The sequence below is a fragment of the Kogia breviceps genome, chromosome 10 (assembly GCF_026419965.1).
Source record: "Kogia breviceps isolate mKogBre1 chromosome 10, mKogBre1 haplotype 1, whole genome shotgun sequence".
Taxonomy (NCBI): Eukaryota; Metazoa; Chordata; class Mammalia; order Artiodactyla; family Physeteridae; genus Kogia; species Kogia breviceps.
Window position 1 is genome coordinate 9,651,293 of NC_081319.1, and position 19,461 is coordinate 9,670,753.

The window sequence follows — 19,461 nt, forward strand, 5'->3', positions numbered from 1 at the left end:
CCATGAGTAACTATAGCTGTGAATCACAGTAAATAAAGTGGAGCCCAGAACTAAAGTAACTGTACAGGTAATGGGGATGAGAGGACATTCTCAAGATGTGCTAAAAGATCCAGTATGGGTTAAAATCTAAAATGTGGTGCTAACCACTGAGGGTCCAGAAACTAAAATAAAGCTTCTTCTTGAGGAACTTACAGTTTCGTTTTAAGCACAACTGAAAATAGATGATATTATGAGAGTGCTTCTGATTTTGTATTTTGAAATTAAGTCCTTATTCAACACCTGTATTTAAGCTGGGACCGCTGAACAGTTCATTAAGGAAACACTCCAACCAGACATTAAAAGGTCTCAGAATTTTCTATATTCACCATGATATAGACAGAGTCAAAAAAAAAAAAAAAAAACACTGGAAAATCCTCAAATTTAACATAGATACATAGATGGGGGTATTGGGAATTATAGCCTTGTTGCATCACACTGCTGTACATTTTGTGTGGGGACAGGAACAGGGAAGGATAAAGTAGATTTAGGGCAGCAGTAACTGTGACATACCAGAGCAAACAGATGTAGGATACAATTTTTGTGACCCACAAGTCACAAAATTATATATCCTAAAAATTATGTATCATACGTCCTCCCTCTACATGCCTTTTTCTCCCTAAAAGGCAAAGGGAAAAAAAACCAACTGTTCCTTCCTTTTCTCTTTCCTTTAACAAATATTTGCTGAATGCCTTGTCAATGCCAAAAGTTAGGCTAGATGATAGGGTCCCAGGGCAAAGTCCTTGACCTCACATAGGCTACAGTCAGGTGGGGAAGACTGAGGACAACCCAACGAAAGAGAGCACTGCATCTGTGAAGCAAAGAGGAGCAAAGAATCCTCTGATAAGAACAGAATCCTATAATGAACAAATCCAACTCGCTCCTAAGGTCTAGAAAAAATGGAGGACTGAATAATAGTTACTAATAGTCAATTAAATCTTCACCTAGTTATGCTAGGTAAGAATATTCTAGGTCGAGATAAAGTATTAAATAAAAAGAAGTTCTAGAGTTTACCTGACTAATAATGAGAAAAACTGAAATAACTGTATTAAGTGATTGGCATGAAATACCAAAAGATAGCTCAAATATTCTTTCTGGTTTTGAACAGTTGATATGTCTCACGACACCATGGCAGTAACAAACCACGACTATTTTTGTCATATTGTGAAGCAGTGGTCATGGGATTCTCCTGAAAATTGTCTGGCAGACTAGAAGAGTTGTATGTGATATCCTTACTCTTGTAAACCTTGACCCAAATCTAGTTCAAATGATCTGGACTGTATTAGTGACTTATGATATCATAAGCATTTCCTTTGCCCCTTACTTAGAAAAAGGAGTCTTTATGTCTAATTTACACTATTTAGTTTATTATGTTGACATGAATTTTAAAGCACATTGGGAGTGAATACTCTCTCATTCTCTCTGATATTAATCAATAACTTGCTTTTGTCGATACTGCATGTGCATCCCTTCAAATATACAGGGCGATTTATGCAAATATAACTGTTTTCTAAAAAATTTCATCATCTGAGAAAATCATGTTACAGTCCTTTCTGAAAGTTCAACAAGGAGCAGCATCCATGCGTATTTAAATATCTCATGACTATACATGAGAGGAAAATTATTGAGGTTTTCTGACAGCTTAGAGAAACTGTATGTAAGCCTTCATGTCCCAGACAATTAGGTGGCCCCCTGCTGAAGGATGGCTTCTTTTTCTGACATCATTGCCTTGATTTGCTCTATCAGAGTCTGACAAAGGAGCGTGCACCCCATTTTCTATGCCTACATGCGTGGTGGAGATCTTTTACGCTCCAGTTTTACAAGCAGCCTTTGGTTCAGGACTTAAGTCTAAACTTTGGAACTAAAGCATTTTAGCAGAGTGAAACTGTTACAGACATTTATACAGAAGAAGAACCACAATCTTCAAAGTCAAACTGTTTAGAAAGAATGGAAGTAACTCCTTGGAACCTTCTAGCAGAACATAGAAACAACATCGAGCTTATGCTCGGGCTCTCCCCCAACCCTCACACACACACACCACATACACAGGACAACTTGAATAGCTCACTTTCTTTTCTTGGTATGCTTCTTATAGAATGGAAGCATAATAGTAAGAATAGCAACCATAACTCAAAAGGACACATGCACCCCAATATTCGTTGCAGCACTATTTACAACAGCCAGGTCATGGAAGCAACCTAAATGCCCATCGACAGACGAATGGATAACGAAGATGTGGTACATATATACAAAGAAATTTTACTCAACCATAAAAAGGAACGAAACTGGGTCATTTGTAGGGACGTGGATGGACCTAGAGATCGTCCTAAGACTGAAGTAAGTCAGAAACAGGAAAACAAATATCGTATATTAACGCGTATATGTGGAATCCAGAAAAACAGTACAGATAAACCGGTTTGCAAGGCAGAAATAGAGACACAGATGGAGAGAACGTATGGACACCAAGGGGGGAAAGCCGGGGCGGGGGGTGGCGGTGGGATGAATTGGGAGATTGGGATTGACATATATACACTACTATGTATAAAATAGATAATAAGAACCTGCTGTATAAAAAAAAATTAAATTGAAAAAGGAATAAACATACATCCCCCAAACAAAAAACCCCCAAAATAGATAACTATTATTCAAATTAAGAAAAAGAATAGCAACTCAGCTATTCTATATAATTATATATATAAATATATATTTATATATCTATATATAAATAACCTTTGAGTTATAACTAAAGGCAAACGTTATCCATCACTACTTATTTTCAAACTTTTGAAACTCAAGCAAAAATGCTACTGATTTATAGGAAACTAGTGGGGAACACTAAGAATTAGGTGTCACTGGGTGTTGTGTTCCCCATACATGCTCCTATTTATTTCACCAACCTGATCATCATTAACCTCATTCTCTATATTAGGAATCTGAGATGTGGAAAGTTCAATCATGTGTCAAAAGTTGTACAGCACAGTAGCAATGGAGCCCATTATTCAAATCCAGTCTTTCTGATACCTCAGTGCTGGCTTATGTATATGACACACTGCCTCTCCCATAGATACACCTTGGCTTGTAACTTTCTTGAGGGTAAGGTTCTAGAAGCAGCAGGCAAAGGAACAAAGTAAACATTGAAAATTAACCCTTGAAAATTCCCTAAAATTCCCTAAGTATGCATACTTCCCCGAAATTCCAAAAGGGCACATTTTAAAAATCCTTTCTCTTTGTATTCTGAATTAGAATATATTGCTGTTTCTTGGACTGAAAATCAGAGGACGTAGTTGGATTCTTCTTAGAGGTCGTGGAATATGAATATGTATCTCTATACACTGGAATCACCTTTGCGTTAGCAAGATGCTCACAATATGAGAGGCCCACAGAAGTGACACCCACTGAAGAATTTAATGATGGAATCATGTTTACCATCTCAGGTTTTTTCTGAAGTAATACAAACACTGAGTGAGTAAACGTACCATACTCCATTTCAATTATAATTTTCCCTCCTCTCTATTTCCTCTTTTTTGAAGGGATGAGTAGGGAGTTGAATGCAGGGGTGCTTGTTAAGCACACAAGTGAATTCACTTAAATTAATTGCACATATGCTACGGCTCCAAAGAAATTTAATATAAATACATGTCAACTGTCATAATACTTAAGGTGAAGAAGAACTGATCGCAAGACATTATCTGAACCCTCAACGTTTTCTGGCATTTCGGCAGCTGGCTGTTTAGTTACACTCATCCCCAAATTCAAAGGCTTTCAGATTGAAGGACTTCATCCAAAATGGCTGCCAATAATACAATTTTATTTTTGAGTAGGGTCATTTCGATATATTGATATGATTAGCTAAAACTACGAGCTGGGGAGCTCCGACCGTATTACCACAACTTTTCCTTTTTGAAGAGTCGTACAGCAGACTCATATCTTAAGTTTTCACTAAGTGACACCAGGAATAAACAACTTTACGAAACTCACCACTGACCTGTCTATAGAATACAGTCTTTTATAAAGGCCAACATTTGTCTTGCTCCTGTCCTACTGAACAATCAACATGACTTTGAGCTTCTGAACACCGTACATTTTGTAACGAAATGGGTAGTGTCCTTTGCTTTGTCCAGTACAAAGTGCATATTAAATTTGAGATCCACAGCAGCAATTATGTAGAACAAGAAGGTATCTGAACTTTACTTCTGAGCTTTATCTTACTATTTTACCCATATTTTCTCTTCATCTTGTCTTACCTATTGCCTACCATGCCCATAGTTTAGATATGTCTTTAAGTGGGCCTCTCACATTATTTTGGTCAAAGCAGGAGTCAAAGAAACAAAGAAAGAAACAAACACACAGCTATCAAAAGTGGTTAGGCTTTTCTTTAAAGATTCATGAATTCAGTTGTTAATGAGTCTTATACATCACAGCACGCAAGACACAAGGCCAGAGTTAAGATTTCTTCCCTAATCAGAAAGTTTCTCGCTGAATTATACCAGAAAAGTTTCCCTTAGAAACAAAACAGCTGGGACTACAGTAGTGACTCAGACAGACAGCATCTCTCTTAGAGTCTACCGGACAAGACAGAAATCAACAACAGCAGCAAATTATGCTAATGTGTGGTAACTACTGTGGGAGGAGCCACTAGAAACACAAGACCAAGCAGACAGAATCCAGGAAGCTTTGTGTGCGTGTTTGCGTGAACCTAGAAATGGCGTTTAGGATGACCAGGAGCTGTAAATGACCAGGAGCTCGGCAGTCAAAGGCGTTAACAGTGACAGTATTTCAGCCAGAAGGAAGAGTTCGAGACTGACCCAGCCCGCCAATGAAATTTTCAAATTAGAGATCATGATAAGGTGCTGAGTCAAAAGCACAAGATTCATAAACAAGTCGGGGCTTCCTTCTTTCAGTAGCCATGTAAAGACACACCATCTATATGCGGGAGCATTACATGGCTGAGGATGTCTGGAGTCTGAAAGCAAAATACTCAAAGCCATGTCTTCAGGATTTATGACATCCTTCCTCGTGAAAAGAACCTCTGTTTCTATTGCCTAGCTTCTTTGTTTGCTTTATGGCTAGTTAACTATTCTGGTCAATGACAAGTTGGATAATATTCTTACCATCAAAACTGAAGACCAGATTTTAGCCTAAGAGCTTATGAGGAATATCCAAGCATGAATTTTTTTAAAAACAATATGTTTACTAGATCCAATATTTCCATATGGGGAAGCCTGAGTATTTATTGTTATGATTCCTAAGTTTGAAGATTTTGTCTCGTTTTTTCAAAATCTGCCCAATGGAAGCCAGCAGGCCAAACATTTGAACCCATTATCTCCATTTTGAGCTTAATAAACATACATAAAAGAATCTTCTCCAAATGCCACCTAATAGAACTGTCTTTCTCAAAAGAATCTGAAGTTTCAAAGACTATTTGTCTAAGTACATTCTACTGTCTGGATAATTTACTTAATTTTGTTTTGGCCAAGTCATTCAGAGCCCTCAGTGTCATTCCCCTTCAGAGCAGTGTCCCTGTGGTTGGGTTCTCATAATTTACACAATTCTCTCCATTTTGGAGAGCGGCGGAGAGAAAAGACACATGAAGAGGCACATTTAGCCACACTTGCTCATGTTTCCATATACAGCCTGCAATCCACACTATTATCTATTATACAGAAGTCAGATATCAATTTTAGTACCTATTTTTTTCTCTCCATTTCTTCCACTAATACTTAAAGGGATTTCAAAACTATGAAAATAGTTTTGAAAATATTCTCTTCCAAAACAACGAAGTGTTTTAAACGAAGACTTTGCAAACTTACTTCACAGGCAAGCGGGAACATGAGAGTAGGGATAGGGCGATTACCAGTAGTGTTTGTTTAATAAAGACTGAAAGAGCTCTACAAGCCACAGACATTCAAAGAGGATCATCTTGATCATTGCAATCTCTTCCTACCTGCCTCTTTGGAAATCTGCGTGAAGGATTCCACACCTTTCTCTCCATAACTTCCTTCCGATGCAAGAGTAGACACATAATTCCAACCCAGGGCCTTTACGATGTCTACCATGGCCTGGGCTTGGAAGGAATCGGGCGGGACCACACGAGAGAAGAAGTCATAGCGACGGTCATCACTTAACTCGGGTGCCGTTGATGCATAACTAATCTGGGGGATCTGAAAAGATAAGAAATCACCACATGAGGGCACACCATCAGGATGTGAGAGATTCATGTATACTTATGACAATTTACTTAAAATACGGGGCTTGAGCTCCAAAGAGGAAGTGTGTTTTGCCACACATAGCATGGAAGTGTAGACCACCTAAATGCAACCAACCACCTCTTAACAGCACAAGAAGTATCTACTTCTATGCTTTGGTCTTTTTTTCTCCTCTTGGAGAAAGGAATGGGGATGGAATGGGAATTACACAGAGCATGATGGTTGGGAGGAAAAATAATTTTAACCATTCTGGCTAACATTGTGAAGCATGCTTCACTTCTTATACATTAATAGAAACAAAAGACACAACAGTCTAACTGGAGTGTGTATAGAGATTGGTTTAGCTGACACATCTCATGAATACTGGTCGATGGCATTAGCCATCTAACATTGATTGAGTGCTGATCACCTATGAGGAAATATCTAAGTAATATCTAAGTAAGCTGTATTCATTATTTAATTAATTAATTTATTTATTTATTTAATTTATATATTATTTATTTATTCTTCATAAGAACATTATGAAGTATTGATAGCTCACTAACACCCTTAGACCCAGGTAAGGGGGTTCCCTGCCCCAACACCATCATTTCAGCTCTTCTGGCACTGTGGAGGGCCTTTCTCAAAATTTTGTAAGTTTCATTTGGATGCTGAGAGAGAGCAAATGAAAACTTCTAAACTCTTAACTATGATACTTTGCTGAATTGTTGCTAAAACATTTGAACAGTAAGCATAAAATAACGAAGGGTATTAGATTACTGTAGTCTAGGCCAAGTTCTGTCCATAGTACTGACTACAGAGCCACTGAAAGCAATTTTACAGGTCACCCTTAGACTGTCGTTAAAACATTTTATGTAACTGTCTTATTAAAATTTATACAAATATGTGAAAAGATTGAGTTTCCTACGTTTCATTTGTAGTTCAAGGTTTATAAATTTTAGGTGAAAAATATCAACTGAATAAAGGCTTTGGATGAAAATTAAAGGGAAGGAGGGAAGGAGGGGCAGAGGGAGGGAGAGAAATATCTTTTCTTACAAGAAATAAAAAAAGAAGAATCCAAGCATGGCAATACATTTCCATCAATTTCAATTGTGGAAATGCAAAATCTTTGTGCTGTTGCACAGATGCCTTCCCTGACAAAATCCCTTTCTACCTTTGAACAAGTGCTAATAAAGATACACTCAGCCCTCTACTTAAATTTACATTTATGTAGGTGTGGTAAAACATCGTGATTGTGAAATGCCTCCAGTGCAAATGCATTTTCTAAACTGTGCCCCAAATTTTAGTAATGAAGATCCTGGTGAAGCAGATTTATTTCCTCACAACCCACTGAAATGATTGCTATCAGTGGTGTATCCCTTCCATTATAAATAAGAAACACGGGGCTTCCCTTGTGGCGCAGTGGTTGAGAGTCTGTCTGCCGATGCAGGGGACATGGGTTTGTGCCCCGGTCTGGGAAGATCCCACATGCCATGGAGCAGCTGGGCCCGTAAGCCATGGCTGCTGAGCCTGCGCGTCTGGAGCCTGTGCTCCAGAACAGGAAAAGCCACAACAGTGAGAGGCCTGCATACCACAAAAAAAGAAAAAAAAAAAAGAAACACCTACCAGCTTAAGACTCATACGTTCCTTTAGGATCATGCACACATCCTATATTCAGGGGTAATTATTTGTACATTATGCATATAATGATGCTAGAGTAAGAAACGAACAAGCAAATGGATTTCATTTCTGAGATAAAAATATGGCTATATAAGGAAACTCCCCCCAGAAATAGAAGCTGAAGAACAGCAAGAATGTATGTAACCTAAGAAATATGCTCTGTTACTTATCAACTATTATCCTGTATATTTAGTTACCTGTTTCAAACTAATCTTTAAGTCTACAGAGTAATTATTTTGAAGTATGCATTATAACTGGTACCTGAAACTGACCAAATTATTATTAGCCGTCTTCAGTGATTAACTGACATACTCCCCTTGATATCGTAGCTATACTTTCTTTTTCTGCTATTTAAACTCTACCCTATTGCCAGTCTCCTTCAAAAATGTAGAACTGATCTTTTGATGAAGACAATTTAGTGTAATCACACTTCTGCAACATGAAAATAAATATCCCATCTCCCTTTGAGCCCTCCTTTCCCCAATTTAAAAACCAAAAAATTTTCATCTTTATAGTAGGACTTAATTTTCACCTCATTGTACTTTGTTGTTCTTTACTCTTTATAAAAAATTTGCCTATCACACAAAAATGGTGAGTACCAAATAGGGTTAAAAACATCTCACACCTTTAAATTATCATTTAAAATTTATGTAGGCATTTTTCACAGAATTAGAACAAAAAATTTCACGATTTGTATGGAAACACAAAAGACCCTGAATAGCCAAAGCAATCTTCAGAAAGAAAAACGGAGCTGGGGGAATCAGGCTCCCTGACTTCAGACTATACTACAAAGCTTCAGTAATCAAGACAGTATGGTACTAGCACAAAAACAGAAATATAGATCAAGGGAACAGGATAGAAAGCCCAGAGGTAAACCCACACACATATGGTCACCTTACCTTTGATAAAGGAGGCAAGAATATACAGTGGAGAAAAGACAGCCTCTTCAATAAGTGGTGCTGGGAAAACTGGACAGCTACATGTAAAAGTATGAAATTAGAACACTCCCTAACACCATACACAAAAATAAACTAAAAATGGATTAAAGACCTAAATATAAGGCCAGACACTATCAAACTCTTAGAGGAAAACATAGGCAGAACACTCAATGACATAAATCACAGCAAGATCCTTTTTGACCCACCTCCTAGAGACATGGAAATAAACAAAAAAATAAACAAATGGGACCTAATGAAACTTAAAAGCTTTTGCACAGCAAAGGAAACCATAAACAAGACCAAAAGACAACCCTCAGAATGGGAGAAAATACTTGCAAATGAAGCAACTGACAGAGGATTAATCTCCAAAATTTACAAGCAGCTCATGCAGATCAATATCAAAAAAACAAACAACCCAATCTAAAAATGGGCAGAAGACCTAAATAGACATTTCTCCAAAGAAGATATACAGATTGACAGCAAACACATGAAAGGATGCTCAACATCACTAATCATTAGAGAAATGCAAACCAAACTACAATGAGGTATCACCTCACACCAGTCAGAATGGCCATCATCAAAATATCTACAAACAAAAAATGCTGGAGAAGGTGTGGAGAAAACGGAACCCTCTTGCACTGTTAGTGGGAATGTAAACTGATACAGCCACTATAGAGAATCGTATAGAGGTTCCTTAAAAAACCACAAATAGAACTACCATAGGACCCAGCAATCCCACCACCGGGCATATACCCTGAGAAAATCATAATTCAAAAAGAGTCATGTACCACAATGTTCATTGCAGCTCTATTTACAATAGCCAGGACATGGAAGCAACCTAAGTGTCCATAGACAGATGAGTGGATAAAGAAGATGTGGCACATATATACAATGGAATATTACTCAGCCATAAAAAGAAGCGAAATTTGAGTTATGTGTAGTGAGGTGGATGGACCTAGAGTCTGTCATACAGAGTGAAATAAGTCACCAAGAGAAAAACAAATACCATATGCTAACACATATATATGGAATCTAAGGAAAAAACAAAAGGTCATGAAGAACCTAGGGGCAAGACGGGATTAAAGATGCAGACCTACTAGAGAATGGACTTGAAGATATGGGGAGGGGAAGGGTAAGCTGGGACGAAGTGAGAGAGTGGCAGGGACATATATACACTACCAAATGTAAAATAGATAGCTAGTGGGAAGCAGCTGCATAGCACAGGGAGATCAGCTCTGTGCTTTGTGACCACCTAGAGGGGGTGGGATAGGGAGGATGGGAGGGAGGGAGACGCAAGAGGGAAGAGATATGGGAACATATGTATATGTATAACTGATTCACTTTGTTGTAAAGCAGAAACTAACACACCATTGTAAAGCAATTATACTCCAACAAAGATGTTAAAATAAATAAATAAATAAAATTTATGTAGAAGTCAACTTTCCTGACACTTTTCAAGCATTGTAAAGCAAACAGGAAAAGCAATAAAACCTTCATTCTTCAAGTCATCAGATGTAACATTTTCCCAATCCATACATTGTCCTTAAAATAGGAAAAGGAAGACCCGATTCACTCTAATTTAACTTTTAAAATATTTATGCATATTTAAGAATTTCTGTAAATCTAAGAGAAACAGGCTAGGGGAAAACCACTTTCAATAGAATCAAAATGGACATTTAAGTAACTTACACCTTCTACACAGTGTAAAAACTTTCAATTCATCAATATTCGTACCTCACCAATACAAGTGATTGTGGTGACTGAATTCTTTAGGTGGACTGAAAGAATCATCCAAGTTAGTGGCACACACCACTCACTAGGAGGTGCTCAAGGCTCCCTCCTAACCTCTCCCATATTTGCCCTAGAAAGCAGGAGTCAATTGATGAGTTTTTCTGAAGCACTCGTTTTCTTTGGTAAAAAGTGTCACAACTCTCATTATACAATTATCTGTTTATCTGTTTATTGTTTGCATCTTTCCTGAAGAGTACTGACCTTGTTCCTCATTTTATCACGACTGGATAGCACTGCACTGGGTACAGAATACGAACCTTATCATTATTTGTTGAATAACTGAGTAAGCCAGTGAAGTGATGAATGAAATAATCTGAAGGAAATAGAATCCCTCCTGCACAGCGGTGGTGTGGCCAGAGGGGCCCATGGCACTTGGGGGAGATATCCCTGCCCTGGGAGGGGTCTGAGGGGCAGCTGAAGTCACAGCAGCAAACCCTTTTGTCCCTTTCTTTTCCCTGGCACATTTTTCCCTGGGATTTCCTTCTTCATCGCTGGCAGGTAGAACAAGCTGACAATGGATCGGGGTTCAAAGGTAAAGGGACCTAGGCAGTCATTTAGGGGATTGTTCACTGTTTGTTTTTCCTCTGTGCCTGAGAGCTGACAACTCCAAGCACCAAACACCACAGCGCCCAGAGTTCACTCTAAGTCTGCGAGTCAAACTTGGTGTGAAGCACTTTTACTTTCCAAGTGTTGACAAGATAGAACCCTTCTGAATTTACTTTTATCCCATAATCACTGTAAAGGCAAAGGGATCCCACAAGTTTGGAAACACACTCCTTTAGGCATCATCTTAGTGTCAACGTCTGTCAAAATAACTGAAGATCCAAATCCAGATGTGGACTAGATCACAATAATGCAAATATTTTAGAAATCCAAACTGTTGCTCCCATTCCAACATGAACTTGCCATGAAAAATAAATACTAAACATGTATTTTAAAAAGTAGAACCATTTCATTTACGTAGAGAAAAATGAAAGATCTGAAATTTGTTTCACGCATTTTGAGCTTCTTCTTCTTCTTCTTCTTTATATTAGAAGGGCAGCACCTATAACACGGTCAGTCACCTGGGAACTTCTTACCTTTGGAAAGGTAAATGAGGTTGACAGCCCCACCAGGTTCCTGGGGAATTTGCACAGCCAAGAAAGGCAATCCAAAATGTACTAACACTTGCTCCAGAGGAGAGTTTCCACGAAACTTGTAAAAGGCAATTTTTGGAAGTATCATGAGCAATTAAGATAATGCTTCAGTGTACCTCTTGAGATATTAATGAACTCCCAGTGGGGCATTATTAAGTTCACAGTCAGCAGTAATTTCACTCTTCGTTCTTGTTACGCTTTATTGATATGGATTCCCCCCAAAAGGAAAAATGGTCAAATAATCCATTCAGGCTCATTCTTTGAAGCACCATTCTCCATGATTTATATGTATCTCTTCTCTAGATAACACCTCTGCTCATATTAGGATGGCTGGGTGTCAGTTCTGATTTTTGATAGTATTTATTTCAAAGTACTGAGGAATGGCTAATAATTTTGAATTTGTTTGAAGTCGGGAATTTCACTCAACCTTAAATTCCTCACAACAAAGATTATCATCAAGTATTGCAACTCTTTTTCCTTTGCCTTTCATTTCTTTAACTGTATGACACCAAATGCATTAACATTCTGTAAGTGGTAGTAACCATTTTCTTAGAACCAAGTGATTTTATGTGTGCATTGCAAGTCAAATTTGTCTAATACATATTTTACAGAATGTTATCTATTATTTTTTTATTATTGCTTTATTAAATCTCTCTATATACCAGGCTTTTGGAGGTGAAATACTTTACATATATAATCTCACGAGACTTTACAACACCCTATAGTTGATACAGATATTATTGTCATGAATATTGACTGTTTTGCCTTCCACATCTCTCTGTTCCTGTAGTTTAGGTGGAGATGGTGGTACTGCAGGATGCAGATGCTGTGTGTGATACAAGCCAGCCTCTCGGAATACAGGGTTCCTTTAAGCTACATGGCTGACTCAAGGGAGATCACACGACCTGACCTAGACCAAGATGAACAAGTGAGATGCAGTATCAAGGCGAGGTCAGAATTCATAGACCAAAGAAACAATCTTCTTACTGAAATGCCTGAGAGGAAATAACATAAGGCCGTGGTTACTGATGAGGATGACGGTGAAGATGATGATTTCGCCAGGGGAAGGGAGGAAAACATAGGATCTTTCACATCTCACACTTGGCAAACGTTAGAAACAGCACTGGAGATAAAACTTGTCTCTCCCTATTTCCTATGAAACATAGAAGATGCGGAGACAGCTGTAACATTTGGGTGGTTTATAGCCGCCAAAATACCAACACATGTAGCTGCCATCAAGTGGGACACACTCTCCAGGATTATTTCTCTATCCATAAAATGAGGCTTATCATATGAGCCCAAGCTATACCACAGGGCAAACATAGAATATTTACAAAATGAAAACTGTATGTACCATAGTCACATACAGGGCTCTTCTGTCCAGTGTTATTTGCTTAGAGAGGCATCTTGGTTACAAGTGTGAGAAAGGTTGCATGCGTGTACAGTATGTAAATAAGCTTTCTGTGGCCTTCTGTAGATTAGAGAAATACCTCTACCCATATCTCCATAGCATAAAAAGACAATGGACAAAGGAAAAATCTCCCTCCCAATATGGCACCACAGAAATCACCAGTGTACATTTTACCAGGCAAATGGAGAGAAGAAAACGGCAGAAATAATTTTTATGACCTATCAGGGTCCTTCCTAATCTTACATGTCTCTGAATTATCTCTGTCCAATATCCCTATACACAACTATATATTAAGAAACAAAAAGTAACCAAAGTAAGTGTTTGAACATTTCTCAATATATTAGAAATGATTGTACATCTCTTTCAGGCTCTGATGGCCAGATTCTCAGACCAAGAGGTTTGGTTTTTCAAACACTCAGGGGTGACCTTTAAGGTGTTTTGCTAGCAGTACAAATGTCAAATCTCTGTAGAGCAGCAACTCTTGACCTTAGTACTGTTGACATCTGGGGTCAGATAATTCTTTGTACAGTGGGAAGTGTAGAATGTTTAGAAGCATCCCTGACCTCTGTCACTAGATGCCAGTAGTATATCCTGCAGTTGTCATCGTCAGAAATGACTGCAGACAATGCAAAGTATCCCTGTGTGTGTAGTGTGTGGTGTGTATGTGGTGTGCGGTGTGTGGGGTATGTGCGTGAAGTGTGGTGTGTGTGGTGTGTGTGTAGTGTGTGGAGTACGTGTGTGAAGTGTGGTGTGTGTGTGCGGGGTGTGGTGTGCGGGGTGTGTGTAGTATGTGTGTAGTGTGTGTGGTGTGTATGTGGTGTGTGGAGTACGTGTGTGAAGTGTCGTGTGTGTGCAGGGTGTGTGTAGTATGTGTGTAGTGTGTGTGGTATGTGTGCGGGGTGTGGTGTGTGGGGTGTGCGTAGTATGTGTGTAGTGTGTGTGGTGTGTGTGCAGGGTGTGTGTAGTATGTGTGTAGTGTATGTGGTGTGTGTGCAGGGTGTGGTGTGCGGGGGGGTGTCGTATGTGTGTAGTGTGTGTGGTGCGTGTGCGGGGTGTGGTGTGCGGGGGGTGTGTAGTATGTGTGTAGTGTGTGTGGTGTGTGTGCGGGGTGTGGTGTGCGGGGTGTGTGTAGTATGTGTGTAGTGTGTGTGGTGTGTGTGCAGGGTGTGTGTAGTATGCGTGTAGTGTATGTGGTGTGTGTGCGGGGTGTGGTGTGCGGGGGGTGCGTAGTATGTGTGTAGTGTGTGTGGTGCGTGTGCGGGGGGTGTGTAGTATGTGTGTAGTGTGTGTGGTGTGTGTGCGGGGTGTGGTGTGCGGGGTGTGTGTAGTATGTGTGTAGTGTGTGTGGTGTGTGTGCGAGGTGTGTGTGTGTGTGTGGTGTGTGGTGTGTGGGCTGTGGGGGTAGGGGGGGGGTTAGGGAGCCAGGAGGCTGTTCAAAATTGCCGTGGTTGAGAACCACTGGGCATGAGGTCCGTCGGGGTAAAAGGACAACCGCACTCTTAACAACATGGTCACAAAATGAAAAGAAAAGGAGATCTTTTTAATGTCTTGTGGCCTGTCTCTTACCTACTTTCATTTCTACCTGCCAATCGTCCCAATTATCAAAGCTCAGCATGCTTCCTAGCCACCGTTAGTCACCCGGCCTCTTGGTAGAGAGCACAATGACAGGGCCGCCAAAAGGCTCGGTCCTCTATAGGGACACAGCCAGGAGATTCTTAAAATGAAGGAAGTCTGTCTCAGGAGAGAATGAAATCCAATTCAAACTTATTTTCTCTCTGAGAACCACTGCCACCTTTATAAGCACGTTACAGTCCAAAGAATCTTGATTATTAAGGATGGTGGAACATGGAATGTTACAGTTAATTGAATACTGTAGCAAACTATGTGCTAGACTCTATGTGAATTCCAGTTGTGAAAAAGTAAGAGCATAATAAAATGCACTTAGAAATGCTACCGAACAAGATGCAATCTTCACTCAGTGATTCAGAAGCCACTGTCAGGGTCTGGCGGAGCTGCAGGCACATTAGTTCTCATTGTATAAGACTACAGATGTATATGTTCCAGAAGGTGAAGTTAAATTGGTGCTGATCCTTTGATTCCCTGAAAGAGGCTTACTTAACAAAAATTTCTTATTTATTTTTTTTCCCTTATGAAAAGGAAGAGAACCATGCCGTTTATTTTAGCTTTCGTATGGCTTAGGCTCCAAGTAAACAAGCATTCGGTGACTATATGTTAATACAAAACAGATGATTCATTAGAGTTCTGCCCAGTAAATCATTCCCTATTATTTAATTCAGATAACACATTACTATACCAATGGCATATGACCAGCTTTTTTTTGATCTGTAAAATTTAGGAACTATAGATATAATAATAAATAAGGTAAACCAGTTTTAGAGATCCGACAACCTAATATGTAACTATATATGTACACACACTTATGTGTAAAAATATATATATGTATACATATTCACATATATAGAGAGATACAGATTACAAAGGATTGTTTTCAGATTGGTACAGTGACTCAGCCATGCCAAGGGACTGGATTTTTTCACTGAAGTTCTCTTAACCTTTGTCTCAGATGCATAAGGTGGTTCCTGGTGCTCCAGGCATCACACTTCACATGACATCATTAAGAGAAGGAAGGGAGAGCTCTGGTAGACAAAGGCTTTCTCTTTTATCTATTTCATTCTTGATCAAGGAGATTTTGTTCTGAAATGTCCCCCTCCTCACTATCTTTTCCTCATGTCTCATTGGCTGAAATTATGTCATATTATCATCCATACTCTAAACAGTGATTGCCATGATTGACTTAAGATTTAACTTCTGATGATGGATTTCCTGTTGCCAGGAAAAAAAAGAAAACCTGGGTTCTCTTAGCAGGGAAGAAGACAGATAAGTGAATGATTATGTGGCAGACAAATAAATGTGTCTCGTGGCAACTATGGAGTCACCAATTTAAATTAACTTGAGTTTGACATACTTGTAAGCATGCAAGAATTATTTAAAGAATGCATAAAGAACTCCCCGAGTGCATTCATGCATTGTTCCTCACCATACGGGGGAACATATTATGTGGCATTTACATGTGGCCCACCATCCTTTTCTTCCACAGAATCTTTAGATTAGTCTAGTGCCCCCGAAACCACTTTGGTGGAGGGAACCGGTCTAAATAAAATATTGAAGGGTCACTAAGGTGAGAACAACTATGAGAAACTGGAATTTTGGAGAAGACACAACCAAGAGGTGTGCAAGATAACTGGAGGACAGGAGGAAGATTTCCCCAGCAAAGAGGCAAAAGAAAGCCTACGCTGAGAAAGATGGTGGTAAAGACAAATGTAGAGAGTAATGAAGAGGTGGGGTTCTTTTGAAAAAGTAGAGAAACTTGTATGGCTTGAGGGTAGGATCCATAATTCCACTGAGTTTATAGCAAAGGATAAGACGAGATGATGAAATAAAATTAATACTTATTTAAATTGATCTTGTTTCTTAATATAATACTTATTCTTACAAACTAATAAACTATACAACATCTTTCTATGTCAGTGATGGCACTCTTGGAAGAATAGTTATGTGATACATAAACAGAAATCCCAAGACTTACTAAGTCCCAAATACCTCCAGGGTAATAATTAACAGGCTCCTTCACTCAAATACTAGCATCACTCAACAAGGAGGCAGTTAGGGAAAAAGTCATTGACTCTTCAACAAGGTCTCTGCGACAGAAGGTTTACATAGTTTCACCTGGTATATATGAGGCAGGCTATTCCCTGCTGTCAGGGGTGATAAGGAATCTGCTGGCTTTGTTAATAAGGCTCTCTTCTTGTCTGTACATCACAGGCAATAGTGGAAGAAGCAAAGCTGAGCCTTTGTCTACTTCCTCTCAGTCCACCTTCCTACCTTCTGGATGGACATAGAAGAAGTGAAAAGGAAAAACAAATACTAAAGCTTTGGGAGGGTTAAGTCTTAGCCAGAGGTCCAAAATACTGGTGAAGTTCACTGAGGATTAAGAGGCCTTGATATAATTGTTGTGAAATATTTGAATTGACAGTAAACAGAACTGCAAGCAGCATGCCAGTGGGGCTTGTACTGGTTTCTGCAGTCCTGTCATTCATTGGCCCAAACACCTCCCTCTAGAAATAAAATTATTTTACCCATCTCTGTTTTAGCTGCAGCTTTTAGGACCTGAAATCAGGAGACTGTTTCTTGGTTAAGTATGTGTGTGACAAAATACCTCCTGTAAAAATTTCAAGATATTTTTCAGATTGCAGTAGCCTGGTAGGTTCTCTTCACTGCATATGGTTGGAAATACTGATTGTTCTAGAATTTACCATTTTTAAGATCCCTTCTCTGTATACTACAACTTCTGCTATCACATCACCTGCTACCATATCATCTTCTAATTACCGTGATTGTGTATTTTTTACCTGTAATTACATTTTAGGTTGACTGCTTCCTGTGGAGACTGAGGAGGAGAGAATGTCATGAATGATGTACTACTAGCTGGATGTTAACACAGTTGCTTCTGGAAAGACTTTGAGACGGAACTGCTAATCCCCTCCATGATGCATGGATTCCCATTAGAGACAAGTCTTTGCTGGACTTGGGCATTTTGTCCTCTTACTGATCTTTCCTTTAGAAGCCAGGTTGCAAGGACAGTGTTTCTCAAATGCTCCAGGATAGGATGTTAGTGCTAAAGGATTCAGCTTTCTACTTTTAGAGAAGGAAATAACACTCAGAGAGGGAAAGTAATTTACCAAAACTCTCATTGCCGTAGAGTCACTGGGAAAGGACTAAAATCGTATGTTTTGACTAAGTCCTACAGTGATGTTTCCAAAAATCTATATTGCTCTAAATTTTTAGTCCGTCTCTGTATTAGATTTTAGAATTAGTAAGACATTATGATTTTTAATCAGTAAGAATTCAGAAATGATTTGGTTGCAAAAACAGAAAAGTCAAAATAACAGTTGCTCAAAAGTATGTTTATTTCTCTCTCACATGAAATAAGTTGACAGGTAAACTGTCCAGAGCTGGCATGGCAGTCCCATGATTACCAGGGACCCACATTCTTCGTATTTCTCTGCTACACCACTCTATCAAGTCAATTCCATCCTCAATGCCACATAGGGTCCTGGATACTGCCAAAGTTCCAGCAATCGTGGACTCACTCCAGACAGCAAGGTGGGAGATACAGAAAAAGACAAAGGGGCACCGTTTCCAACTGGGTGAAGTCCTTCCATGGCATCTTCCCAGCGTTGCATACAACACTGCCATCTATATACCATTGTCCAAAATGGTCTCATGGTAAACCTCATTGCCAGAAAATACTTTTGAAAAATGTAGTCTTTTAGTTGTGTACACTGTCACACCAAATAAAACTGAGTTTTATCACTAAGGAAATAGAAGGAATAGAGAGAGAGTGGCCGTCGCCTGCCACAACCTTGCAGGATGGATGAGAGTTGGCCATGTGTGTCTGTAGGTCAGGGACCTGAGAAGTACATACAGGTGACAATTTAAGTCAACTGTTTACAAGGCAAAGAAGACCATCAACAGTCAATAATTCCCTAACAGCATATTCGCCATAGTTGAGCACAGGTGATAATGTTGGAAGTACACTTCCATTAGGATTAGCTTATAAACAACTCCTACATTGTACTCCTATTTCTGTGAAAACATTCCAGGCGCTAAAGTGGTGTGCTTCTAATGGCATGACCTCTATAATTCTTCTGCTATGAACATCCATGAAAGGTCGCTAAAAGTGTTCAGCCTTCTGCCACCCAAGACTCGTTTTAAAAAATGGTTTAATATGGACAAGTTTAATTATATATATATATATTTTTTCTTTTTAATTGTTCTCCCGACTTCAACTTAAAGACAACTTGGCGATAATTTAGTCAAGTTCCTTGTTGTTTTCAGCCATAATATTCCTTCATGGATTGGAGAGATAGCTCCCTTCACCTTCTCCACTTTGAGCAATTAAGAATTTACAGTTCTTGATTTTGCCACTACTAATGCCAAGAAAACACCTAAAGCTACAAACTATCATCCCAAAAGAAGGATCCATTAGATTTGTTTATCATCATGATCAGCCCATGCATCCTGCAGCAATGAGCTATGGGGTTTGGTGCCTGGTTTCCAGCAGTCAGACTTAAGTCATGTTTATATTCATACATAGAAAATAAAAAAAGAAACAAAAGATAATTTCCCTGCTACAGTGTCAAGCAAAGGTATGAAGACACATTTTACTTCTGATTACAGGGAATGGATATACTCTTAAAAAT

The 19,461-nt window shown here is 39.0% G+C and overlaps 1 protein-coding gene across 15 annotated transcripts in view; it reads right to left on the reverse strand.

Moving 5' to 3' along the window:
• The window catches only part of GRM7 (glutamate metabotropic receptor 7), an 840,756-nt gene that overhangs the window by 576,015 nt on the left and 245,280 nt on the right, over positions 1-19,461 (reverse strand). For all 15 annotated transcript variants that reach the window (XR_010842481.1, XR_010842477.1, XR_010842478.1 and 12 more), the window contains exon 2: positions 5,981-6,197. Coding sequence is in view for 6 of the 15 variants with exons in the window: in XM_059076083.2 (XP_058932066.1) it covers positions 5,981-6,197 (217 nt within the window). In the remaining 9 variants the exon portion in view is untranslated. The remainder of the gene's footprint in view (positions 1-5,980; positions 6,198-19,461) is intronic.